This window comes from Manis pentadactyla, chromosome 12 (assembly GCF_030020395.1).
Source record: "Manis pentadactyla isolate mManPen7 chromosome 12, mManPen7.hap1, whole genome shotgun sequence".
NCBI lineage: Eukaryota > Metazoa > Chordata > Mammalia > Pholidota > Manidae > Manis > Manis pentadactyla.
In genome coordinates, this window is record NC_080030.1 from 58,553,506 (window position 1) to 58,581,193 (window position 27,688).

The following is a 27,688-nucleotide window of genomic DNA, read 5'->3' on the forward strand; positions in this document are numbered from 1 at the left end:
TACTATGTTGTTTACAATTGAGTCTGCATGTTAAATTAGTTGCCCAGTTTGCAAACTCACTTCATCAGATCTGAAGGAGGAAAGACAGCATGCTAAGATGAATCTTACACAACATTACAAATGATTAGCATAATAAAAACATGTGCTACTCTTTATCTGGGGAATATTAACTGTCTCAATGAAGAATGACCCTAGAGCTTAATGTTTAACAGAGTTTTGGTAGGGGGTTTCCTTGCATGTAGTTACATTGCTCTGACTGCAAATATCCTGCCTTGCTTTTTCTAGAGGCCCTCACCCTATTCTGTCTAAGCCCATGGTCCCTGTCTCATCTGCTTTATATAAATGATGCCTATAATAAATACATACACAAAATATTTTTTGTAGGAAATGATCCCTGCTGGATTTCATATTCAAACGTGACCAGTGGAACATAAATGCCTATCTGATGTGAAGATGAATTAGCTGCCTGGACTGCCTATCAGCCCTCTGACCTTGGACCAAAGCTGCACGCTTTCTGAAAACAACTATGAGAACTTGGATCTAAGCATTGCTGTGAGTCTGCAGGGAATTTCCTTTCCTAAAGAATGAGGATTAAATCCTAGTGCAATAAGCCCAATGCCAAGAAACTTCCCAGGAGATTCAAAGGGAAACACAAATGCCCTGTTCTTGAGAAACTTTTAAGCATTACAACATTAGAAGTTGTAACTGCTGCTTGTGAGACAGGGACCGTGGGTGTAGTCAGAATAAAGTGAGGGCCTTCGGAAAAAGTAAGGCAGGATATTTGCAGTCAGAGCAATGTAATTACATGCAAGGAAACCCCCTACCAAAACTCTGTGTTAAACATTAAGCTCTAGGGTCATTCTTCAGTGAGATCACTTAATATTCCCCAGATAAAGAAGAGTAGCACATTTTTCTCATGCTAATCATTTGTAATCATGTGTAAGATTCACTTTAGCATGCTAAAAGGCCCAGGCCTATGTGTTGTCTTTCCTCCTTCAGATCTGATGAAGTAATTTTGCAAACTGGGCAACTAATTGAACAGGTAAACCCAGGCATAAGCAACATAGTAAAAGGCAGGAAAGATTCCACCTTAAAGATAAGATTGCATTTTAATACCCAAGAAGTTAATAAGTTAGAAATTCTTAACTTACTCTTTAGCAAACAATACCTCAGCCCACCTTGGGGCTGGGCAGGCAGCCTTGTTTAATACGCTCCCAGACCAAGATGCAGGTATCTCAGGGAAAAATCATCAGAGCAGAAAGCTGATTGTCTGAAGTTAATTTTAAACATTCAAGGACCTCTTAACAAGTCCACACCCCTAAGCCTTTTTTCATGTTCTCAAAAATCATCAACTGCCTATAAAACCCCTAGACAACGCACCACCCAGACTCTCTTGTCCCCTTCTGGCATAAACCGGGAGCTCTGTCCTTTCACTTTATCTCTAAATAAAAGCCTGTACCTTGCTCTCCTACCTTGAGTGTTTGTGAAGCTCATTCTTCGGCTTCATCAACAAGAACCCTGGCCTCACTTGTATGGATTTAGGAACTTTTTAAAGAAAAGGTTCTAACTCTTGCTCAGCCTCTTATACACTCAATATCTGTTGCAGTCGGGGACCGTGAACATGAGAAACTGAGTCAGAATGACGTTTAATGCAGAGGGCTTAGACTTCCTCGGAGACTAGGCACCAAGTCAACGCTCCCCTATGCTTTTATTAGGTTACAGCAAGTAAAAAGACAGGCATCGATTAATAATTATAGGATGAGTTTTTCATCAAGCTAAACAATTGCAAACTAATTACCTCTTAAAGGTTCTCTTCTGTCTCATTAAGTCATCTGGCCATGTGACTCTAAACAACTGCAAGCAAATCACCTCTTAAGTTTCTCTTATGTCTTGTCAAGTCATCCGGCCATGTGAGTCTCACGGTGTTTTCCTATCTTGGTTTGTCTCAGAAAAGATCAGAACTGTTTGCCTGTCCCTGTCACACCGCTCACGACTCCCACCAGATTACAAGACGCAGCACCTATTGATCTCTCTTAGATTAGTTTCAGCTATAGATTAAGCTTAAGCAGGAACTAAATTACAGCAAGGTTAACTGCTGGAGTAACTACACTGGGGTATCTACAAATATCATGTTAGTTGTGTTTGACTCAACTGAAGATTCTCCCAAATGGCAGTGAAATTTAATAAGAAGGAATTTACAGAACTGGTCAAATGAAAATGGGGAAAGGAGACACCAAGCAGTGAACAAGCATATCAGTAGGGGCAAACCTCAGACTCAACCTCTCAGAGAAACAGTAGAGCTCTCAAGAAGTTGGCAACTGCCTGGTAGAAAAGTTTTCAGATACAAAATGGCTAGGGTTCAAATCCCACCTCTGCTAATTCATTTATCCAGCATTCAACAAATATTTCTTGAGAGCACACTCATACCACATGCCAAGACTGAGCTAGTGATGGGGATATACCAGTGAACAGAGTAATTTCAATGCCTTCGTGGAGTTCACATTCCAGTGACTTCCTGACAACCACCAACTGTGTGACTTGACAACGGTTCACATCCTCACTAAACCTAATTTTCTTCAATCTCTAAAGGGCTGCTAATACCTACCTCACAAAGTTGATACAAGCCTTGGGAATAATGTACAGAAAGTGCCCAGATTGGTGTCTATGGCCAGAGGTGCCCATAATGACAGTTCCTACTAGGAATGTCCAGCTCCCTAAGAGGACTGAACCCACTATAGATTCTTCCACAGGAACAATATAACCTGATCAATGGTTCATCTAATTAGAGAGCATTCTTTTTATTTGCTGTTAAAAAAAAATGCCATAAACTACTATATGAACTTTTTCCTTTCTGTTTTGGGGGGTATGACGGCTATTAATTCTTCAGTAATCTGTTTTCAACAGTTGAACACCATACAATAGAAAAGAAAATCTGTCCAAAAGATGTAACAGAGAGAGACAAATATTATTTTGCAGGAAATGGTGGTACTGCTAATTTAGTTATATCTATATAGCAGCTCTCCAAACCATGCTACTGAAAAAGGGATCCATGTAAACACCAATTTGCATATTAGAGATTACTACAGATTGATGTCTGCACACTGAACAAAGTATAGCCTTAAACTGATCAAAGCACTGTAGGTATAAGAAGCTGTAAAAAATTCTGAAATAAATACCTTAAAATATCCATATCCCTTGGCTCAAAAATAACACTTCTTACAGTTTATTCAAAAGTAAAAAATCATGTACCAATATTTGGATACAAACATACATATGCAGCACTATTTATAAGAAAAAAGAGAGATATACACAATGTCCAACAACAGTAGTATGACTAAAGAAAGCAGGGACTATTTATATAACAATATGCAGCCACTAAGAGTGATGACATAGAAGACTATTTGATGACATGGGTAAAGATACACAGTTGATCACAAACTGCAAACTGTAAAACAAAATAGGCAATACAGCCCTAATTATATATGTGATACATATTTTACAAATAGTTTTTTCTCTAGCTGATGGGCTTGTGATTTTTGTTACTCTCTTGGTACTTGTCTTTATTTTCCAAAGTTTCTACAATGAACCCATATATTTTTGGAAACAGTATACAGGAAAACGAGCATGGGCATTAGTGACCCAGAGTAAAGTTTTCCTTGTTCTGACATTTCTAGGTATATTCAGCATAGCAGGAAGAAGAAATTCTAAAAAGCTATAACCTAGGCTTACTCTAGGCAAAGTTTCCATTTACTCTAAACAAACTTCAGTCAACAAATTCTGCCCCCACTCATCTATCTAAACCCATCATTCTTAACTATCAGTCAATCTTAACTATCAATCAAACTTAACAATCAATCACCAGTCATTTGAAGCCTATAGTATGAGATCAATGAAAAGGTCTAAGATCACACAAAGGAAAAAAAGAGGAGGGAAAGAAAAAATATATTTATATTTAAGAGAACACATCCAATTGGCATTCTCAGTGGGATTCTAAAAGATATATTCAAATCTTCAAAGCAAAAGGTCCTTATATCAAGTATCTGGAATAATAAATCAAAGATGGCTCATTTGGTAGTCACATAATTGTAAAATTTCAGAACCAACTATAAGATGATCTTTAAGTGAAAGGCTGTGCCAGCTTCATTAAAAAAGCCTTAAAAATATGTAAGATGGAGTTTGTTTTTCTCTGGAGAATTAGTAGAACTCACTGGTGAAACTCTCTGGCCCAGAAAGATCCGTGTACAAAATTTACTGATTTCTGGTTCAATTTCATAATGCATTATAGAATTATTTAGATTTTTCTAATTTTTCTTGTATCAGTTTTGATAAGCTGTATTTTTACTTGGAATTTATGATTTCATCTATATTTTCAAATATATTGTTATGATTTATATTAACTACTTGTTATTTTGTCAATATCTTTAGCATTTGTATCTGTGTTCCTTTTTTCATTCCTGATATTATTTGTGCCTTTTTTTTAACTTAATCAGGCTCACCAAGGATAATTTTACCTTTTCAAGAATCTACTTTTTACTTTGCCAATCTTCTCTTTAATATCTTTATTTTTTTTATTTTACTGATTTCTGGTCTTGTCTCTGTTTTTCTTTCCTTCCTTATCCCAGGTTTAATTTTGTTGGTTTTTTTGTTAAGTTGTTGATAAAGATGCTTAGATTATAGCTTTTTACATGTTCTCTTTTACTACTGCTTTCATCATAAATTTTAAACCCTTTAAGATGTTGTTTTAAAAATTCATTTAATTTATCCAAGTATTTATGACTCTATGCATTTTAATGCATTTTTCCTTTGTACCTATCATCTGGAATCATCTGAAATCTGTTTCCTTCTGCCTAAGTTTATCTTTTAGAATTTTCCTAATGGCAGAGTCTCTCAGTATTTATTAGTCTACATGTCTTTATTTTGTTCTTATCCTTAAAACATACTTTTGCTGGGCATACAATTCCAGTTAGCAATTATTTTCCTTCAGAATATATTTGAAGATATCATTACACTCTCTTCTACTTTTAACCATTGCTCCTGAGAATTTAGCAGTCAGTCTATTGCACTTTGGGGGGAAATTTGTCTTTTTTCTCCAAAACCTTTTAACAATTTTTATTTTTACATTCATATGCTACAATGTTATTATGATGTTTGTTGTTACATACTTCTTTTACTTATTCTGCTTAAGATTCAATGAGCTGCTTAAATCTGAGGATTGGTATCTTTCAACAGTTTTGGAAAAGTATCATCTCTTCAAATAGTGACCAAATTAAAAGTAACAGAAAACAGTAAACTATAGAAAGTGAACTAGAAAGTTGTTTAAAGAACAAGTAAAATTTCTACACCTAAGAATAAAATGAATTCAGTAATTAGGCTTCATATCAGAAAAGACATAGTAGAAGACAGAATTAGTGAGCTGAGCTAGAAGATAGTTCAGGAGACATTATCTAGCATGTATCACAGAAGGACCACAAGATATTATCCCTCTTCCAATTCACTATTTTTTCTTCTGCGTTTTCTCCAAAACTAGTTAAGAGTTTTACAGAGTGTGTTTGATAACACCAACATCTGAAGTCTTTGCTAGTCTGCTTCTGCTGTGTGGTATTTCTGCTGGTTTTTGCTCCTGGTATCATTTTCCTTTGCGTATTTCATTGTTTTGAACTGTGTTCTGTTCCCTTAAGTTAAATATCTTCAGAATTCTTTGAAGCCTAGGATGAAGGTGTTTTCCTCCAGAAATCATTTATATTAGCTTTGCCAAAAATATTGGGGAAACTTGAGGTCTGAAACCACCTTCATCACTTGAAGTAGATAAAGTAAAATCAACCTGTGTATATATTTATATATGGGGAATGCATCAGAAATTACACTATAGCTACATCCTTCACAGATTGTTTTAGCTTCATACAACAAAATACATATATAAAACAATACACTTATAACATAGTACATAGCATATAAGGTATATAAACATGTATAATTTCTTTATAGAATTAAATTATGACTTCAAAACTTTATCTCCATTTTGGATTTATGATAACTTTCAAAAATCTTTTATGTCTGTTTCTCAAACCCATGCTCAACATCATCAAGTTGAATTAAGGATTAATGCCTGCCTGGACTGTGGCAGGGATATCTAACATAGGAGCTGTCATAAGCAGAATGTCCCTTATCCTCACAATTATGTCAGCTTGGGCAGTTATGGGAATAGTGATATTGTTTATTATCTCATTAACAGATTTCAATGAAGAGTCACAGAAATCATTATAGCAATATCTGTCAACTTAACAACTAACATAGGTTGAAGACAATGACAGAAGAGGAATTGCTAAAAAAAAAAAAGGGGGGGTAATGTAAGATTTATTATATGAAGTTTTAGGCAATAACAAGCAACTGTTAAACGACATACACACACACACACAATCCCTGAAATATCTATGGTCATGGCAGACAAGACCTTTTATTAGCAGACTACTGCTTCTAAAGGTAACTAGAAGGACCGATTGGAAGGCTAATGACAGCATGACACAGGGAACACTCTGGAGGGTTCCTTTAGCTCTGCTTAGATCCATATATGCAAGGGAAAAATAAATTGGCCCGAGCTTCTCAGACGCAGCTGCTAAAGTTCTTCTAGGACCTACCTATTACAAGCAAGCTAAGATCACAAGCCACAGTAGCATTTATCCTCAGAGAGACTCCAACTTCTGTGGTTAAAAATAATCCCTACTCTAGGGATACCAGCATAGCACTTTCCACAAATGTAAAAGGGAAAACACTGGCTTTAAATTGAGAGGCGATAAGACAGGAGTCCACGAAAACAAGCTTCAAAGGCATATCATAGAAGCTTCAGTTGATTTTCCAAGAATCCGACATCAACACTTTTTTTTTTTTACAATGATTAATAGAATTGCTGGATGTATGCCATCATTTCAAACAGTCCTTGCTTCTAACACATCAGAAATAATGCCATGAATCTGGTGAACTTTTTTTAAATGCCAAACACTTGTCATGTATATTAAGTGGGGAAAATGAGTAGCTGGCTGAGTTTAACAGACTTAACCCAAGTGGATTCTAATTACAAGAGACCCATATTCACATTGAAAAACCACATACTCTTGTTTGGATCATTATATTCTTCTTTTTCTATCTTTTTAAAAAAGAACAGAAGAGAAATAAGGTCAAAAAGAGGTAGAGCAGTTTGTAAGGCACAAAATAGAGATCCTTAAGTTACTATTATTTTAAATCCTGGCTTTCTTAAATGCTCCATGTGTCACTCCGGGATTCAGGCTTTTAACCCTTTCCTAATAGAGAAAGAAATATAACAGCGTATAGATATTTACCATTCAGGTATGACACTGTGTACTTGAAATAGAGAGAAATAATGCCCCCAACCTAATATAAATTTCTTAGGAGTCGCTAATAATAGAAAGTGCACTTCAAAATAATTATTTTGAAAAAGTACAGTACACGTTTGGTTTTAAATTAGTTTCTTGGGCAGATAAAACTATGAGATTCTTCTCTAACCTAGAATTAATAGCTCAGAAAAGTTTTTTTGGCACCTTTATTATTTAAGCAAAGGCTTATTTCATCATTTCCCTGATTTTCAATGACTTATCCTGGTAAATAAGCATTTGAAGAAAAGTCTCAAAACAGAGTTCATATCAGTAGCCCTTGGGAACTGGTAATGATAATTGAAAAGTGATTTTTTTAGGAGGATAGGTTAAAATGAAATATCAAATTAAAAGTCTGGCTTAAGAAAACAATATTAGTACTTCACCATAAACTGTAAGAAAATTATTAAAATTCTGTTTTTGATTAAAATTTTAAGTATGGCAAAATTGTGGCCTTAATCACAGAGGCCAATAACTCTCATGTCTTTGTATCCCAAATAAGATGTGTGTTACATTTGGAGCTTTGTGATATTGAGAAAGCCATGTCATCTATAGTCCTTTCATCGGGTTGGATTAGATATATTCTGTGGCTCCTAATAAATCTAAAATACCTGTGAATCTACTTCTCTCTGTCAATTGATCCTACCTTTCCTAGAATCACTACAGACCCCTCATCCTGTACCCTTCCCTCTTAAGGAGTGTTACCCCAAATATGTACATATATTAAGATTCTTGCTCGAACACAGCCCATTGGAATAAACTATTTAGCCTGTCATGAGAAGTCCCTGAGATACCAGCCCTGAAGCCTTCCTTCCCAGGTAAAGTAGAAAGGGGATCAGGAACTTACCTGAGCCATATCCTTGATATTAGAAATTTTTCCTGGGACCCTGAAAGGCCTCCAGAGAGCTGATCTGAGATACCAATTCTCCTTTCCTATCATGTTCATTTATTTTTTTTCCAGTTTTAATGAGAAATAATTATCACACATCACTTTATAAGTTTAAGGCATACAGCACAATGATTTGATTTACATATATTGTGAAGTTTACAACAGGCTCAGCTAACATCCATCATATCATATAGACATAATAGAAAAAAAAGTTCATTTGTTTTTTTCTTTCAAGAAGTACCAAGCAGTTTCCAAGGAAAGACTATCCCATACTGTTAACTTCTGCCTGAGTGAGCAAACCACTTCTCCCACATCTCACTGCTTTCACAGATCATTTCTCTCTGCAGTTAAAGGTCAAAGGATAACACCCATTTGGTAACACAAAGTAATGGTTTCAGCACAGACTTAGCTTTGATGACAATATACCCTCTTATGGCTTGTATACCCTCACTTTTTGTATACAATTTTGAGATGCAAGCACCTAACTAACAAGATCAGTAACAGAAAACACCTTGTAACAAGGCCGTGCCACTTTTGAAAAGGCTGGTGGGTAACTCCTCAGATACCAGCCTCCTTCCACTAGAGCTTCTATTTACACCCACAAATGGATAATGCTCACAAGCAAACACAAAATTATTAAATGTCAACACTTTGATGGCTTATTTAAGTGTCTTTTATCTTCAACAGGACTGTTAGTATAGCAAACTACCATTTTGTGGCCTTTCTTTATATTTATATAATTCTCTGATTGACTTCAGAAAAGCAATCCATTGAGAAAGAGAGCTTGAGGGAAGTATCTAGTACACTGGATTTCTATCTCTTGCCTTGTAACAAAAATAATGACAGATGGGGGAAATATGGAAAGGTTTAACAGGAAATCACTAGGAGAAAATAATGGGCAAATATTTTTACCATTTTAGGGTGGTGAACACACTTACAAGCATGGTGCAAAATCTAGATACTACAATGGAGAAGTTGATACATTTGAATGCATAAAAATTAGGAATTTCTATAAAGCCAAAAAAGGAACATCTATCACAAGCAACACTGGGGAGGGAGGAGAGTAGGATAAAACATTTTCAACATATGGCAAAAGGTTAATGCCCATAATAATGAGGGCATGAAAATCAAGTAGAAAAAAATAACCCACTGTTCAAAAATACCAAAAGTAATAAACCAGCTACTTAAAGAAATAAAACAGCTAACAATAATATATTCATCTTCATTAAAATATCAAAGAACTATAAATGAATGAGTGATTTATTACCCAATGAAATTGACAAATGTTAAAAAGATTGGTAATTATAAGTACTGGCAAGAATGTAAGGAAAGGCAGGCACTTTCACAGTTTTCATGGAAGTAAAAGTTTCTTCCTAAAAGGTCATTTAGATGAACCTATCTAAAATCAAAACATACATACCCTCCACTCCTGCAATTACAAATCCATTAATTGATCTGATAGAAATTTTCACATAAGCACATAAGGATATGCATAGAGATATTTATGTATTGCAGCATTATTTGTAATAGCAAAACACCCAAATAACCTAAATTTTTTAAATAAACAATCCAATAAGTGTAATATGGTAAACCCAAACAAAACCAAATACTATCCAATTATTTTGAAATTCCATAAATCTATTCACTGGAATACCTCCTCTTGAAGCTGTCAGTCCCCATGCAAGCAGCCTTCTCTGAGGCTATCATGCTGTAAGCCCAAACGATCTCATGCATGGTGACTACACATAGGGAGAATCTGAAACTACATGAAGTGGTAGAGAAATGCCTGGACAGCATCTAGATGCTCCATTCTCTGCAAGTGCAACTCCAGCCATGACCTGACTGCAACTGCACGACAGACCTTGAGCCGTATCTACCCAGAAACCCTTTGCTGAATTCCTGACCCATCGAAACAGTGGGAGGTTTTTGAGTGCACAGAGTTGATGACCAGACACTGAACAGAGATGAATTTATCAAGCTGGCAATACCAGCCAGTACAGCTCCCTGACCAATAAGAGAACATGTTTGCTTTCTCTTTCTCCCAGATTTTATGCCTAAATATGTTCTGAGGTAAAATGATCAATGCAGGAGTCTAAGAGCTGATTCTGCTGAAAGTGTACAACTGGTCAGCCACGCTCAGAGGTAACAACCCAGTTCTTCAGCACTTCACTGAAGAAAGGGAAATGCCGTATAACTGCTTCACGTAGTGACATGGGGATTTGAATGGTGTGATATAGACTTTTCCTCCTTTGGCAAATGCACAGAGTTTAAACACAAATGTTTTTATGAGTCCACTTCTAATTTTCATATGTGAAAGGAGACTTTTGGTTATGCTCACAGTTTTATAGTATCAAGAATATTAGTAAATGTTTAGGGGGGAAAATAGGACAAGATGAGCTTTTAAGCCTGAGACATGTAGTAACAGAAAGTACGGGAGGGCTACACACACATACACACACACACTCAGACACACACACACACATAGACACACACTCACACACACACACACACACACACAATGGTTTGTCAAAAGGTACAAACTTCCAGCAGTAAAATAAATAAGTCCTGGGGATACAATTTACATCATGGAAACTATGAATAATACCATATTGTATATTTGAAAGTTGCTAAGAGAGTAGACCTTAAAAGTTCTCATCATAAGAAAAAAATTGTAATTATGTATGGGATGATGGACATTTTAATTAAGACTTATTGTGGCAATCATTTTGCAATATATAAATATCTTTAATCATTGTTGTACATCTAAAACTAACATGTTATATGTCAATTATATTTCAACAAAAAATTATAGTCCAATAGTCCAGTGTATGAACATCATTTCACAACAGCATTGCAAACTCTCAGTATTTTCAAGTTAAAATAATTTTTGTTAAATTAAGAAACCTGATAAACACTACCTCAGCCAGGTAAGTAAAGTGAACATCACCAATGATTAACTCTTATTAACAGCATAGACTCTTGATATAATGTGTTGAGAATAGCACTTTACCTCTGTGGTCTGCCTCCCAAAAGTACATAATTCCAGTCTAACCATGAGAAAAACATCAGACAAACCCCAGTTGTGGGACATTCCACAAAATAGATGACCAGTCCTCCTCAAAACTGTCAAGGTCATCAAAAACAAGGGATGTCTGAGGAAGTCCGAGAAACTTAGCCAAGAGAAACCTACAGAGACATGACAATTAAATGTAATGCAGTATTCCTGGATGGGATCCGGGAACAGCAAACAAAAACAGACATCAGAGAAAATCTAAGAAAATGTGAATGAAAAGTATGGACCTTAGTTAATAAAACTGTACCAATATTGATTCATCAGGTGTGACAAAGGTACCATGTAAGATGTTAATGATAAGAGGGTGGATGGGAACTCTGTACTAGCTTCATAACTTTTCTGTAAACCTAAAACTAGTCTATAAACAAAAAGTTAATTTAAAAAAAGAAATAGGCATGTGTCCATATTATTCCACAACCAAATTTCCACTGTTTAAAAATTCTGGTCTATTTTAACTTTTTAAAAATGCATATACACACACATATATGCATATAATTAAGAAATTATTCTATATGCAATTTTTTTTATGTCATACTATTTCAGAAGCACTTATTTTATTTAATAAATCTTTAAAATATATGTTTTATAAATTTAGGTAGATCCATAGGTTGGGACATAGAAATATTTAAACAACATATGACCCTGTTAATACAAAAAATAGTTGAACTACCACTTCCTACATTCCAGCAATATATGATTTTAAAAAGTAAACAATACGTGGACGTTGCTTTTGCATATCCCCTCCTTGTCCATGACAGGCACTGCGGCAAGCTGCCTGGATTCCCTTTCAGGAATGAAGGGACTGCTCCCCCAGCTGCTGGAAGTGCTACCTTCCTAAAGCAAACGCCTTACCCCACATCACACCCCCTTTTCAGGAGAGCTTTTTCCTTCTTGGACAACTCCAAAGGGTCGCGCTAGTAAGCACAGCCCAAAAGTGGGCTGAGGCCTTCATGGAGACCACAGGGCAGCTCAGCCTCACCCTCTCCATGGTCCTGTTTCCTTCCCTCCCACAGGAGCTGATCTCAAGCGCACACCCAGGGTCACCTGGCATGCTCGTCTCCATCAAAGCCTATTTTCCAAGAAACCCAAACTCTGCTTCTGCCTTTCTCCTCACCTGCTGTCTCAGAGAAATGACCTCTGACTACATTGCGCCCAGGCTCCCCGATGCTAGGCACCAACAGGACAAGCCAACGGGAAACACCCAAAAAAGACTGGCTGGTGGGAAGAAGAGAAAAGTCAGAATATATCCCCCTCGTTCTACTGGCTTCAGGAAAGCCCCCTGCAGTGACTGCATCTCTCCAGGGTCCCAGCTCCTACAGAGAAGCCCTGGCTCCCAGTTGTCACCTCTCCCCTTGCCCTTCCTGCCCTCCAGGTGGTAGCTACTTCTTTCTGTTACTCTTCTCTGTGTTGCCTCATTACCACACCATCCCATTTGGCTTCTGGCTCTTTCAACACCTTTGTCTCTTATTTCTTACATTAAATCCTCTTGATTAAATTTCCATACATGACCTTTGTTTTTCCAACTGGACCCTGGCCAGTACAGCAAATGATCAAATATTGTATGCATACACACATGCACTCCCTAAAGCATAATCTAAGCTAAACTGAATATAGGCAAAGAATTTTCCATGTTAAGGATTCACTTGTTTTTTACCTGTCTCCTAGATGCAAAAAATATTTTAATTAGGTTTTGCTTCAGTTGGATCCCAAAGAAAACAAAAAACAAAAAAAACAAAAACAGCACTGCCAAAGTAACCCTGAAAACTGTTTCTTTTGAAGCTATGATCAAGAAAGATATGACTCACTATGGTGCTATTTCATCATATTAGAAAAATATGTCTTTAGTTAAGCTCATAAGATGGAAAAGTAGTTCATTTATGGTACAGAATAGCCCTTCTTACCCTCAGGCAGAGAACAAAACAGAGGGATTGAATGGTAAAACACTATGGGTGTTATCCAAACGACATCACTTTTCTTGCCTAGGCAGGTGTCTTGCCTGGGCAGGTGGCAGGTCAAAGATGAAATGCAAAAGGTGGAGACAGAACCTCATGCTCAGTTAAGATTAAGTGACTTATTTCTGTTTTTTTCTCGCTGAAATAATGTTTGGAACATAATGACTACAACACCTTGTATTTACTCTAGAAAAATGGGCTCAGTAGAGAGAGACAACAAAAAGAAACACATCCAGAGGATTTTTGGTAATTCTTCTGGGGGACAGGAATGGTTTAACAGGGATACGAACAACCACTGACTTTCTGTAAAGACCCAGTGGCTGGTTACTCAACCACAATTACAGTGGCAACTTAAAGACAGAACTGAGACACTGGTAATAGACACCTGGGTTTATAATTTAGGAGGGCACATAATTTTAGAAATGTGTTACCTTTTAATGTTTATATTTAGGCTTAAGTCAACTTAATTACAAGCATTCATTTTGACAAGGAATCTTAAAATTACCTTTGTGAGAACATTTCATGACTTAATCCTTTTAAGTAATTTCCTCTGTTCTTACAAATGTTGCTTGAACAAAGAACATTTTTTCTATGTACATTTTCATTATTATTTGCTAAAAGAACTAAAAAAGTAAAAGAACCCATTAAGCATTATGTAATAGAAGTTTTTAAGATGATAAAACGTTCCAATTGTCTGTGCTGCTCAGCAGGGCTCATGACTGCTGAGCCCTTGAAGAGTGGCTAGTGTGATTAAGGAATTGAATTCCTTTTCATTTTTACTTAACTTCAATTATTGTCAATTTTAATTTAAATAGCCACATGTGGAGCTTAAAATACAGTAGGGAATAGAAAGTAGTTATGAAATGGCCAAGTAAAAAAACAGGACACCCACCATGCTCCCTTTAATTTGTTCCTGCTACTAATGCTAAAATGACCTTTCCAAAATGTAAATCAGATTTTGTCATGAGAAACATAAACTGAAAAATGCTTCTGATTTCCAATTGCTTTTAAGAAAAACCCAAATCCCACAGATGGTCTGCAAGACCTTGCCTGGACCTGGCCCCCAACCACTTTTCCAGCCTTATCACCCATCACACACCTTTCTGCTTACCAGCCACCCTAGTGTTCTCCCATTTCTGGGATGGACCATGCTCCCTGCTATCCTGAGGCCTCCACGCACACTGCTGCCTCCCCTCAGAATCCTCTTCTGCTTGCCCGCCAGGATGCTGCTTTATGCCTCTATGACTAAGCCAATAGCCCCTCACCAATCTCTCTCACAACTGTGCAGAGCTTCTAGATGGCACTTATCACGGCCACAGTGTGCAACAATCTTACGGAGATGAGCCATCAGAACAGGGTGGGAGTCTTTCCCCTCCCTCAGGCCCTTGCAGCCCTCAGCCTCCTGCACAGGACTGCTCACACAGTTGGAATTCTAAATATTTGTTGAGTAAGTTACTAACCATAACAATGAAAACAACTAACCCTAATCTAGCATCTATTATCTCTCAGGCACTTTTCTATTTAGGTTATATATATTAATCCTCAAACAAATCACCTTCATTTAATCCTCAAAACAAATCAATGAGGTAGCTACTATTATTATCTCCATTTTACAAGTGAGGTAAGTAAGCACAGAGAAGTGGCTTGCCCAAGAACACAAAGCAGTTATTGGCAGAGACAGGATTCCACCCTAGCAGCCTGGCCCTTTACCACTAAGCTCTACGGCCTCTATTTTATTAAGTGGCAATCGAGTAGTTTAGGGAGAGGGTGGATCAGGACAAAGAGCAGCTAAGGAATGTTTCATGTGGGAATATAAATTGACTTTGATCCTGGGGGGTACCTGGTGCTAGGTAAAAATAATGAAGGCAAAAAGATATTCCTGGGGTAGAGGACAGAAATAACATATAGAAAGTATATTTGGAGAACAGTACAAGTCTGAGCTGGCTGTAATAGAAGGTGTACTTCAGCAGAACTGGGACATTTGTGAGATATGTACCTTGAGACCCTTTCTGATTCTCTAAATTCGCTAAGTACCCTAAGAGCAAAAGCTGAAAAATGCCTGAGCCCTTCAAACTTCTAAATCCAAGTCACGCATGTGACATATACCTGTCCCATATGACACATGGGGCACAAAGTCCCACTGAGGCCTGGGCCCCAGACCAGAGTCACTCAGCAGCCAACAGGTTTGCACCCTCCTACTTCACAACTGTGTCAATTAAAGGAGATAAAATGTTTAACATAGGGTCTGACAAAGAGTTAGCTCAATAAAGGCATGTATTAATTCAACAAACACTTGCAAGGCACTTATGCAGAAGGGTCTAGTCTAAGTGCTTTCCAAATATTTATGAAGAAATATCTATACGTATGTCACAGACCTTCAGGACTGCCAGGAATGGGTGAAACTGCTCATGCTAAGCCCTTGAATGGCAACACTGTTACTCAAGTAATGAGAAATATAGGTGAAAGGAAAATTGAGTTAAGGAATACCTACTTTCCCACATAGGTTGTAGCAGTCTCTGGGAAATTCTAAGAGGAAATATAATGTAGGGAAGTCATTTTTTTAGTATAACTAATTATCAAACTATAAGAATGAGACATGGACAATGGAGATGGAGTTATGGAATGAATAAAACAAAGAACGGGTTCTCAAACAAATTTTAAATTATCGGGAACTGATTATATCCGAGGTATTGTCTTGCCATAGGGTTTCAACCACGGGCAGGTTCACTATGGATTCAGTGAGACCAAAAAATGACAACGAACATTCTTGGAGTAAAAGGGTTTATACCCGACTTTATTCTCCCAGCGGTAGGTTGAGCACTAGAATCACGTCTGCATCCAACAGTCTGCAAATCCGTAATTCTCCTCTGTCTCTGCCTCAGCCCAGAGCACTGGGCAGGGCTCTTTATATATTGACTCAGTCAATAATAGCTTATTGCCTACAGGTGTGGAAACAGTAGCCTAGCAGTAGGCAAATTACATCATCGAGTAGTTTAGGGTCAGCAGAGAATCCTGGCCATAGAACTTCCATTTTCCCCACTGGTATGAGTAGAGTTGCTTCCAAAGATTACCCCATGAACTAAGTGAGTAAAACTCTCAAAATCGTCTTTGTGAATGTAGCCTATTAAGAAGGCACCTTTAGTTAGATAATTTGAGTTGATTTCTGTTGTTTGCAAATTAAATAAGTCCTTGTTGAAGTGGGGAAAAAAAATCGTCTTTGTGAAAGGTACATTAAAAATCTGTCTAGCAATAGTAAAATCTTATAATGGAATATAAATGAAAAAAGGAAAAGAAACAGCAGATGCAGTATGATCCTATTTTTGTTTAAAAAAAAAAAAAGTGTTACATACACTGTGGGGAAAGTTGGAGTTCCTATGGCCAGGATCCTCACCTGAACGTAAACTATTTGATGATGTAACTGGCCTGCTGCTAGGCTACTGCTTCCACACCCACAGGCAATAAGTTATTAATGACTGAGTCACTATATAAAGAGCCCTGCCCCGTGCTCTGGGTGGAGGCAGAGATGAAGGAGGATTATGGATGCAGACTGATGGATGCAAACGTAATCCTAGTGTTCAACCTAACCCCGGAAGAACAAGCTGGGTAATAAACCCTTTCACCCCAAGAACATTCCATTGTCATTCCTAGGTCTCACTGAATCCATAGTGAACTTGCCCGGAGCTGAAACCCACTGGCAAGACATACACAAAGAAAAGTTTTTAAGGGAAAATAAATATATTCATAGTAGATAATAAGAATGCAACTTTTTCTCTTCTTTATACTTTCTTGTACTTTCTGAACTTTCTGAAATATGTAGTATTTTTACAAAGGGAAAATACTATAAGCTCTCTACACAAAGATTTTAGACCAAAGAGAAAGCCACCTAATCCAAACCCTTCTTATTATGGTTAAAGAAACAGTAAATCAGAGCAGCAAAGCACCTGTTTAAAGGTCACACAGCAAGCAAATCTTGATGCCAAGTTCAGGACTCTTTATGTGACCCCTATTTTTCAAAACCTTTACCTGAATCATCCCTGAAAAATAAATATTTCTTTTTCTTTGAAAGTTTCCAAGAGATGACAAATACATACTTTTATACATCAACATTTCTTCATTTACTTCCTTTGAGCTGATTTATATAGTATACAAGTTGTTTTGCACTTCTTTCTCTAGATAATCCAAAAAGAAGTAAAACCAACAATCTCTTCTTAATACTAATCCACACCCTTCCATCTGAATATACTTCATTCACCTGTTTCCTAATCTCTAGACGATTCTAATCTGAATGATACCAGGTGCACTTCATAGGAAGCCATGTGTTTAGACAATGAAGTATTATGGAATAAACTCTGGGCCAAGGACATTTCACTGGATCCAACACCACCTGGAAAAGCTGGTCTAAGATTCCTTTGTTTGGGTTTTGTGTCAAGTATACTGTTGATTGTTGAGAAGGTACAGCAGTGGAAACTTTGAATTGTTGAGTTATATTGATGGTGGGATGTAAACTGAATTCTGATGGATGTTTGAACTGGAAAGAACATCAGATGGTTATCCCATCACAACCAAGGCAAATTGGCACAGCTGAGAGCAATAAAGAGCAATTAATGGACAAGCCAGGGCAGAACAAGGAAAAGGCAATTAAAGTAAAAGAAACAAATGAGTGCACAGGCAAGCTCCTGAGAGCCAGAAACAGCACACGTGAAGGGAAGTAAGAGTCTGCGGAAGCAGTGTCCTGTACACATGACAAGAGCAATGGGCTACTTTATCATTGCACCTCTGAGGTTCTAGGAAAGAAAGGGGCCAGGTGCAATGAGCAGTAGTACCACTTCAACCTGAAGCCGACACAAGGACACAAGGACAACCTGAACTCCTTAAGGAACATTTAGTAATTTTTTTAAGTCATAGCATTGTGTGTGAAGTCAGTGGCAGAATAAGAGTTGATCAGAATCCCCAGGTAATGAAATTCAGGTTGCTGTGCCTTCTGTACCACCTCAGAGGCCTATGAAGTGCTGCTCCTCAAACTTCGATGTACAGACAAATCCCTATAATCTGTAAAAATGCAAAAATCCTGGTTCAGCAGGTCTGGAGTGGAACCCAAGATTCTGCATTTTGTACAAGTTCCAAGAAGGTAACACTGATATTTCACTCTGCAGACCACACTTTGCGTAACACAGATGTGAAGGGCCTTCTGAGTAAGGAAAAATTAAAAATTCAGTCACACTGAAGCTTATCAATAATAACATTGATGCAGGGTACATTATGTGCCACGTTATTTAATTTAATTATCTTAACAACATTCAATATGGCGTTTATCATCTGTTCTATGATTGTGGAAGCTGATATTCAGGAAAACTTAACTTGCCTACAAACAGCTAATAACTGTACCAGGATTTGAACCCAATTCTGTCTGATTCAAAATTATTTGTCAATAAACTACAGCAATGAGATTAAGAAATTAATTAATTTTGTGATTTTAGAAAGTCCCCCAAATTTCTCTGAGCCTCTAACACAGGGATAATAGCAGAGCTGTGATTTGGAACAAAAGAGATCATAAATGTAGAACTATTCTGAAACCTATAAAGGACCTTACATAAATAAGGACACAGTAATTACAACCAACTGATTCTATATGTCTTAGTCTTTCTTAAAATATTATTGAATGTACACCTTTCCTTCAGGCAGATATTGTGAAAACTTTTGGTTTCAAAATCCCTTTATACTCTTCAAAATTATAGAGGACCCTAAAAGCCTTTCAAATAATTGTGGACATTCTTCTTTAAAACTACACCAAATTTCTACAAGTGGTAATTTCTTAAAGGCAAGATGCAACATGAAACTTGAAAACGTATTAATGAACTTTACATACTGTTACATTAAAATCCATTAGTCTATCTTGCACTTTGAATAGAACTTATACCCATTCATAATTGTATAAATCATCTGTGGGTCCTTTGGAAAATATTGGTTCACTGAGTTCTATAGTTCTTCCAAATGCTGATGCATGTCATTATACCATATGAAAAAATAAATTAGATTCCTTACTACCTCCATCAATTTCATCAGAAAAGTCTTTAAGGATTGGGAAGCTGTCAACCTTACAATGGCAGATACAGGTTCTCCAAAATTCTGATTTTTGCTTAAAATATCAAATTTTTTCATAGGCAGCAAGTACTTTCATTTGTTTCCCTTGAAGTGACAAGCTAACATTATTCACTTTTGAGAAAACATGTGCCAAGTCCCCAAGTATGAATAACCAGTTTGTCAGTAATTCTTTCAAATAAAAATGCTGTTCATGAAAAAAAGCAGCTAGTTCAGCTCATGACTCAACCAACTGCTTTTCCTCTAGAAAACAGGAGTACTTCAGTATGCAGTAGTTGTACTAAGTGGATACTTCAATTTTGTCACACAGAGTATTAAAAAGACAGGTAATTCAGGGTGGACATTTAATAAAATCTGCTTCATCAAGGACATATTTCCTGCTTCATTTAGTATGTTCTTTTACGTGAAACTGGTTTGTGCTAACTGCCAAGTGCATGTCTATGTGCAATTGGTGGCACTGACTTGATTCTTGCTAAGGCGACAAGAGTTCTATCCACCATTGCTTTAATGCCATCAGTGTAAATGTCGGCCCAGTGAGAAGGGCAAACACTGTCTTTGTATTGTTGTTAAAATAGTTTGGAATTTATGGTTCCCCTGAAAGGCTCCTGGGGACATCCCCCTCACCTGAGATCCACAGGTCACAATTTAAGAACTGCTGCCTGAAATATTTTGGCTTTTGAAACTTTGTTCTACCTGTGTTGTCTTTTGCTTATAAACACATTTGTCCAAAATCATGTAAAAGCACTCTGGAGTAAAATGAGACTTTATATAGAAAATTTTCATAAAGACAGCTGTATTTATTTTGCTGCCCAATAGCATCATAAAAAACTAATTGAGTTCCTTTTCAGTCCCCTCTCTCTTTGAGAGACCACAGACTCCAGATATTTGCTGATGCCAAAAAGCTTCTCAAGGGAAAGAAATCAGCTTTAGGAATAAGCTACTTTCTCATGAATATTTCCTGAAAACCAAGAGAGAGAGAGAGAGAGATCTTTAAGGGTCTCAAACCACACCTGTCATAGAATGTTTGTCACCTAAATTTGTGAAGTCCTAAGACAGGTGAGGAAATGATTGATCCACAAATGAGATAGGCTGGCAAAAATTTACTCCCTCCATAACGACTTTGTATCATGACTCCATCTTCCTATTTTGGCACATTTTAAAAGGTACTGAGAAGGAAACTCGCACTAAGAAGAAACTCACTTTCCCAGAAATTTGTATACTTTGGTAGCTCTTAATAACACGTGATCATTGATGTCACACTGATAAAGGCAAATTAATGACTTTAGTCATTAGTCCTGAATAAAAATCCACAAAGTCCTTTCAGTTGTCACAGTCTTACCTCCAAAAGGCCCCACTTCTAAACAGCATTACATTGGGGTGGGGTGGATTTCAACATATGAATTGGGAGGGTCTGGGAGGGACACAAATATTCAGTCCATAACAATTCCAAGTAATCATAATTTATTGTCTAATTTGCATTCTAAAACTGCAAAGTGCTATGTGAATAATAATAATCACCTAAATTTTTAACACCTACATTTCACCAAATTTTATCCTAAAAACTAAAAGCGAGAAGGGATAAAACAAAAAATACTATAGGCATTATTTTTATTCTCGTAATTAAACCTCAGAAAATTCAAGTACTCAAGAAAGTATTCTAGTTAATATTTAGCTGAAAATTCTGGTCACTCTTTTGAAAAGCTCTTTTAAATATATTATTACCCTTTCTTTCCTTGGAAAACACATCACTTAGATCTTATTTGACACCAAAGGATATTGATGCTGGGTCAGAATTCTGAAGGTCATTTCTTGTTGCATAGGCTTAGAAGAGCAATCTATATTTCGCCTCAAGCTCATTTGCTAAAAGGTTTCTTGTTTACTTTTTGTTGTTTGGGGGGGATAGTTCATGCTTAATGGAGACATGTTTATTTTAACCAGACACAGACCTCTAGTTACAAGTTGTATTCCCAAAGCTTATTTGTTCCTAAGCTGTTTGAAACATGAAATGCTCCTCGCTCTACAAAAAAAAAAAAAAAATACTATGAATCGCAAGTTCAAGAAAAAGTAAGATGGAATACATTTGCTATGCCTTATAAGTCATGCAGACATTTTGCAATGGGATTTATCAAACTCAGAAACAACACTGAATATAAAATGATTTTCATTTACCTTTAATGTTGGTATCTGAGGAAACAGTTAACTGGAGGAAGATGTGAAACTGATAGATAAAAATTTTTGTAAATTTTCTAAATGGGTTAATGGTCCTCGGTTCTTTATTATACAGAACACATGTCTCAACATGGCACTAGAGACTCTACAGAGTCCTGATTAGGACATGAAGGGGGCAGGGGACAGCAAACCTGGGCATCTGGAGTTAACTGAACAAGTGGAATAGAAGGGAAAAAAGAAAGTGTTGAAAGAGTGGCTGTGTATCCACGAGAAAGAGACTAAATGGAATGGAAATAGCTGATCTAAATGCTGAGAAAGAGGAAGACCAGAATATGACACAAAGCAGAAGAAGCAAAGTAATAAAAAGTAGTGCTGGAGAAAACGGTTCCCTATAAGAGCAGCAAAGACTGAATTTGGGGTGTGACAGCAAAGACATCAAACAGAAGAGGCCTTAGTACAAGCCAGGGAGCCTCATGGCCACATGGGGGTTGTTTCTACCTGAGGCAATGCCCAGTGGTTAGAATCCAATTCTGAATCCAAGTTATCACAGAGGCCCTATCTGGCCACTTCTAAGGTATACTGGCCTTAGTTGGATCCTTTTGGTTATAATTCATTCATCATCTCTTCACTCTCCCAATGCCCTAATAAAATATATCCCAATTTTGATCTTATCCCTGAATGTATACTCAAGCGTCATCCATATGAGCACATCTACATGTAGATTCCTGACCTTCTACTGGCCATGCGGGTCTGTGGTTGTGTATTCAATCTCCCCGCTTGCTGTTTTCTAGGTCCAAGTGTCACTCAGTCTAGGTAAAAATGCAGTGCATTCATTCATTTAACCAAAAGCTGACACTGAGTGACAGGCAGCGTCTTAAGCCTGGTAGTAATCAGAACAGTCTTCCTCAGTTCCCGGAAACCTTTGGTGCATTTTATTAGAGCATGTGAAACAAATACCAAAAGGAGCAAACAACAGCCTTCTCTGGCCTGTGAGATGCTCTGGTCATTTTGAAATAAAATATTAAACTATGGCTGGATGTATATTAAATTGTAAAAACCAAAAAGCAATGTCAATTCCAAGTCTGATGAAGAGCAGAGGATTATCTTGAATATTGAATGACTCCGTGCTATATTCCAGAGATCAGACATGTGTTGCAATAGGCAAGGGAGAGAAACTTACAGAATTAATAACTTTGACACCCAAATTTCTGATAAACAAGGACAACTTCTGCCCTTACAAGGAACTCTTTCAATAAAAGGTGAAAGTAGTTGTTAATCACTACCACCCACACAAAACCCTTTACACATACACAGGCATATATATTCATAAGACAGCAAAAGGTCACAAACACAAAATAATGCTGGAGAAGAGCTCACTGGAGAATAGAAGTGTTTTGCAATGTGATTAAAAATTACCTGCCTTTAAAATGATGCCATTGAACAAGAAGGACATTTCAAATAAATCTGCAAGTCCAACCTCAGTAGAAGATCAAAACCTTGTGTAAAACCAAGGAAAAGTATCTAGTATTTAACATATCTACTAAAACATAGAGAGAATAATACTTGTATCTGCCTTCTTGGAGTTTCCTGTATCAGGAGCAGTGCCTAGGCATGAGCATACCCAGGGCCCAGGACCAAAAGCCCTGAGAGAAGAGCCTGTGTGTCTTTCCCTGGGACTAAATGCCACACTGGGAAGAAAGGGTTGGACAGGATCTCCCCTTCTTCATCCACTCTCACATACGTATACCATTTAAGTTTACCTGAAATACATTCTGAAAAATGCAGTATGTTCCCACTCATTGTTTCTCTGGAAGCAACTCTGGTGTGTATTCTACTAAATAAAAACTTTGTGGCTGAGGCCTGCCTCAGTGGTTGACCACTAGTAATCCCTAACCCAGATGCAATTAGTCAATCCATTTCTTCATCTTTAAGAAAAGTGTGCTAATGTTTAACCTGAAAAAGGTATCCCATAATTGCAGCTCCTTTCTAGAAGACATGTCCCAGAGCTCTTTGATGCCAATTGTCAAGTTCCTTTTGGAGACTTCTCCCTTGGGAGTGCATCATTTGGGGAAGGTCTAGGGGAAAGCAAGGTACTGAAGTAGGGAAGAGAAAGAATGGGTAAGAGTTTTAACTTTCAGTTGACATATATTAATGAAGAATTTCAAAAGCAAAGCAAATCAGTTTTGGTGTGTATTAATGTACCACAGTATTTTGCCAAAAGATAGAAGGTAAGAATTCTTTCCAACTCAATTTGTGTTACAGCAAAAGATCCCTCCTAATGGAATAAAAAATACTTGTGACTGTCCTACTGTGGAAGTCAGTCCTAAGACACCTGTATGTCAAATACCCAGAGCACATCATCAGAGGATAAAAGAATACTGTTTGATCAGCTGACTGCAGATTAAAATACTGAAATACACATTCCAAAGGTAGACCTTTGTTGATGTCTGTTGTGAATTCATAAGTAAACGACTAGGAAAGATTCAAAACACTTAATTTAGCAATTGGTAATTTAGCAACCTTTCAAAACCACAGAGATTTAGAAATGATTTCACATTGGAGTTACATATAGATTCAATGTACAATTACTGAATACTTCACAGTGTGCTACTAAACACCTGAAAATATTAATACTATATAATTTAAGTGATCATGTTGCAAAAGTTAAGGTCTTCCATTGACAAAAACAAAAAAGGTAATTCAAACTAAAACGAAGTTCTTATCAACACCATGTGTTCTAGTGATACATGATGCAAAAATATATCTTGAGATATAAACTATGTTTTGGGAGACTTACTCTTTGAACCTTAGGCTTATTTTTAAGTACTAAGTGTATGACACCATCTCTTTAGTCTAGGAACGTTGGTTCCTCAAAGTACTCTAACATCTTCATGATACCCAAAATATAGTGAAAATGGAAATGCCTATGAAAGGAATGGAGATTTCAAAAATCAAAAACGATATTGTCTACATGGCATTGTTCAATCACAATATGTGACAACACATTTTAGAGTGCACTGTATGTAGACGTTAGTGCCATAATACAATAGTAATGAATTGCTTCTTGTAGTTTTCAGTTGACTTCCCCACATAGGTTGTTCCCTTTGACCCTCACAATAATCCTATGCATTGCAATGGAGTTGATGTTTACATTTTAACAAACTGAGGCCTCAGCAATTAATAATAGCCATGAAACCAAGAACCCAGACTTCTCTCAGCCCAGCCACTTCCTACCACAGATTTACAATGAAAAACAACCCTCACATTTCATAAAATTGACTGTGGATCTTTCAACTGTCAAAACAAAATAGAGGAATAACGGGTACTTTTGTTAGCCACAAAAACTGCTTAACCTATGGTTCAACAAGTGGACAAAGAATCCAACGTTTCTTCACATTCACATAACATGAATACTGATGGAATTTCTGAGCAGCTGCAAGGAAATTCCTAAACAGAGCCAAAGGAAAAAGTATTTCTTAAGTTTCTGATAAAATTTAACGAGTTCTATTAAGTCTTTTCAAGTGGAATAGTTAATGCAAGGGAAGTGATCAATACTGCACAATCACCCAAAAAAGGTTAGGAAAAAAAACACCCAAACCTTTTTGGTCCTTCCTAAGACCAGCAAGTTTCAGACAAGTTGTTCTTCCCTTCTAAATACCGTGTGCTTTCTGGGGGTTAGAGGTGACATTTCTAAAGATGACAATTTTTAACAGTCTGATTTCATAAACAGGCCCTGTAAATCATCACTAATACAAGTCAGGGTGAACCAGACCCTGGGGGCAATAGAAGAACAGTGGTGATGAGCATCTGCAGCCTGCAGGAGAGCGCGCGAGCGAAGGGGCGCGGCGGACGCGCTGGGTCTCCCGCCCGGGTGCTGGCCGCGCCCGCCGCGCAGGAACTGAGCACTGCCCTCCCCGCCCTCCGGGGCGCCGGGCCGCGGCGGACCTACCAGCGACAGCACTTTATAGGTGTTGGGGTCCTTGGCCGTGCGGGCGCGCGCCGCCTTTTCCAGCGGCTCCTCCCCTAGATCCATGGGGGTGAGCAAGGACGCGGCCGCCTGCGGGTCCCCCGGCGCCTCGGCAGCGTGGCCGCGGCCCGGGTGGCGGCCGTTCCCCGCCGAGTCCGCCCGGGGACCGCGCCCGCCCTCGCCGCCGCCGCTCCCGCCCCCCGTGCAGCCTTCCCGCTCCATCGTGGCCCCGAGCGCTCGGGCCCCGCCGCCCGCCGCGCCTTTAATAGGCTCTGCGCAGCCCGGCCCCGCCCCGCGCCGGCCCGCCCCCAGCCGCCAGACCCTTGGCTCCTCGCCTGCCGCCCAGCGCTAGAAGCAAGGGGAAAGCAACCCAACGTCCCGGATTATTTGGCTTCCTGTCTGATTTCGGGTGCTTAGCGTGTCGGTTATTTTGGGTCCTTTGCGTGGGCGAGTCTCTGACTTCCCCCAAAGCCTTCTCCCCGCGCCCCAGGCACCTTCCGACACTTGCAGGAATCGCCCTGCGTGGCCTCGCGGCGCGGGCTGGACTGGAATTGCAGAGTGCGGTCTGCAGAGGGCATGAGATCATGGGGCCCCAAATAGAGCGCGAGGAGGAGGAGGAGAAGGATGCAGCCGCCGAGGCTGGTGCCGCTTCTCCAAGGCCGGAGAGCCGTGTGAGGACAGGGAGGTGTGTTTCCGGATGGAAATGCAAATGCACTATAGGAGTGAGCGTGGGAAAAGGCGACCTTCTTTTTCTCCTGCGTAGAAACAAACGAGAATTCCCTCAACGCCCTGCTGCCCATCACCTTAGCTACTCTGAGAGAGGACTATCCACCCTTTTAACAAAAGCATACACATAGAAGGGACACTTCGTTTTCTCCCTTTTTATGAGGTTTCCGGGGGTGGCGGGGGGCGGAGGGTTGGCGCTGCTTTTCTTTTAATATGCTTACTAGTTCTTTCAGACTTTCTGTATTGAAGGCTTCCAAGTGTTAATGTTGCCCTACCCTAAGGTTGACGCTGATGCTTGGGTAGCACTATCAAACGTGAAGGCAATCCGAAATGCTTTGATACTGCATTTTGAACTAGGACACGAAGAGCAAGCTATAATCGTTAGTGGGTTTTGATTCACTTTTGATTCTACAACTTTTACATGTCCCTGCACATCAGTTAGAAAAACCGCAAGTGTGCGATAGATTCTTGCCTGTCAAGGGGAAACCAGTGACTTTTAACTGCTTTGCAATACCCCTGACTGACTTCAGTGAACAAAGAAAGTTATACAATTTAAACACAATTCGTTTTCAATCCATTCTGATTACAGAAATACAAGGTTTTTTTTAAATATGAGTGAATCTATAACAGATATACAGTAGGTGGTACCCTATAAAATAGTCAACTTAAGATGCTCTTTATACTGATTCATTCATTCATTCATTCATCCAATAATGAGCCTTTCGATCCAATCTTTTGGCCTCCAACTGTGCATAACATAATCAAAGAAGAATAACCTTACATCTTTTCAAGTGAGTCAGTCTGGCTGAAGTGGGGTGAAGTCAATAACCAAAAAATGAAAACCCAAGCTATATATGCATAACAGTCTCAAATAGGATATTTTGAAAGTTTAGTGGAAAGGGTAACTGACATTTGGAAGAAGTAAACGCCATCCCTCAAAGCATTATTGAGCTTTTTTTTAAAATTACCTTTGAGTCAGCTTACAAACCACCCAAAAGAAACAGGTTTTCACTATTTCATAGTCACATATTTTTTAACCCAAACTTGGCTCCAAATTTTCCTTTAACTGTTTCCAAAAATCGATTCAGGGACAAAGATAGGCTCCAAAGTTAAATCAATGTCAAAATTTTTAAAAACAACTCACCACAGACATTCCGACATGGCTTTGAAACTGACAAAACAAATAAAGTAAGTGTATTGTCTGCCTCTGAAGGCAACAAATCACTTTAAAAGACTTCTCCTGGTGGAAAAATCAGCGTACAGAGTCACAGATGCACCTAAAGATGTGCAGGAACCATAAATGAGTGAGACAGCCTTCCTGAAGGGGAACTGTGTGCTCCATTAAAGGGGGCAGCATTTACTCAGCAGGATTGTGGGTCCATTGTGGCCAGATAGATTTCTCAAGAGAAACAGGAAATTTAAATGTTT

General features: G+C 38.2%; 1 protein-coding gene across 2 annotated transcripts in view; it reads right to left on the reverse strand.

The window, feature by feature from the left end:
• The window catches only part of ENPP1 (ectonucleotide pyrophosphatase/phosphodiesterase 1), an 83,901-nt gene extending 58,129 nt beyond the window's left edge, over window positions 1-25,772 (reverse strand). For both annotated transcript variants that reach the window (XR_008992766.1, XM_057489260.1), the window contains exon 1: window positions 25,517-25,772. Coding sequence is in view for 1 of the 2 variants with exons in the window: in XM_057489260.1 (XP_057345243.1) it covers window positions 25,517-25,756 (240 nt within the window). In the remaining variant the exon portion in view is untranslated. The remainder of the gene's footprint in view (window positions 1-25,516) is intronic.
• Between the last annotated feature and the right edge of the window lie 1,916 nt (window positions 25,773-27,688).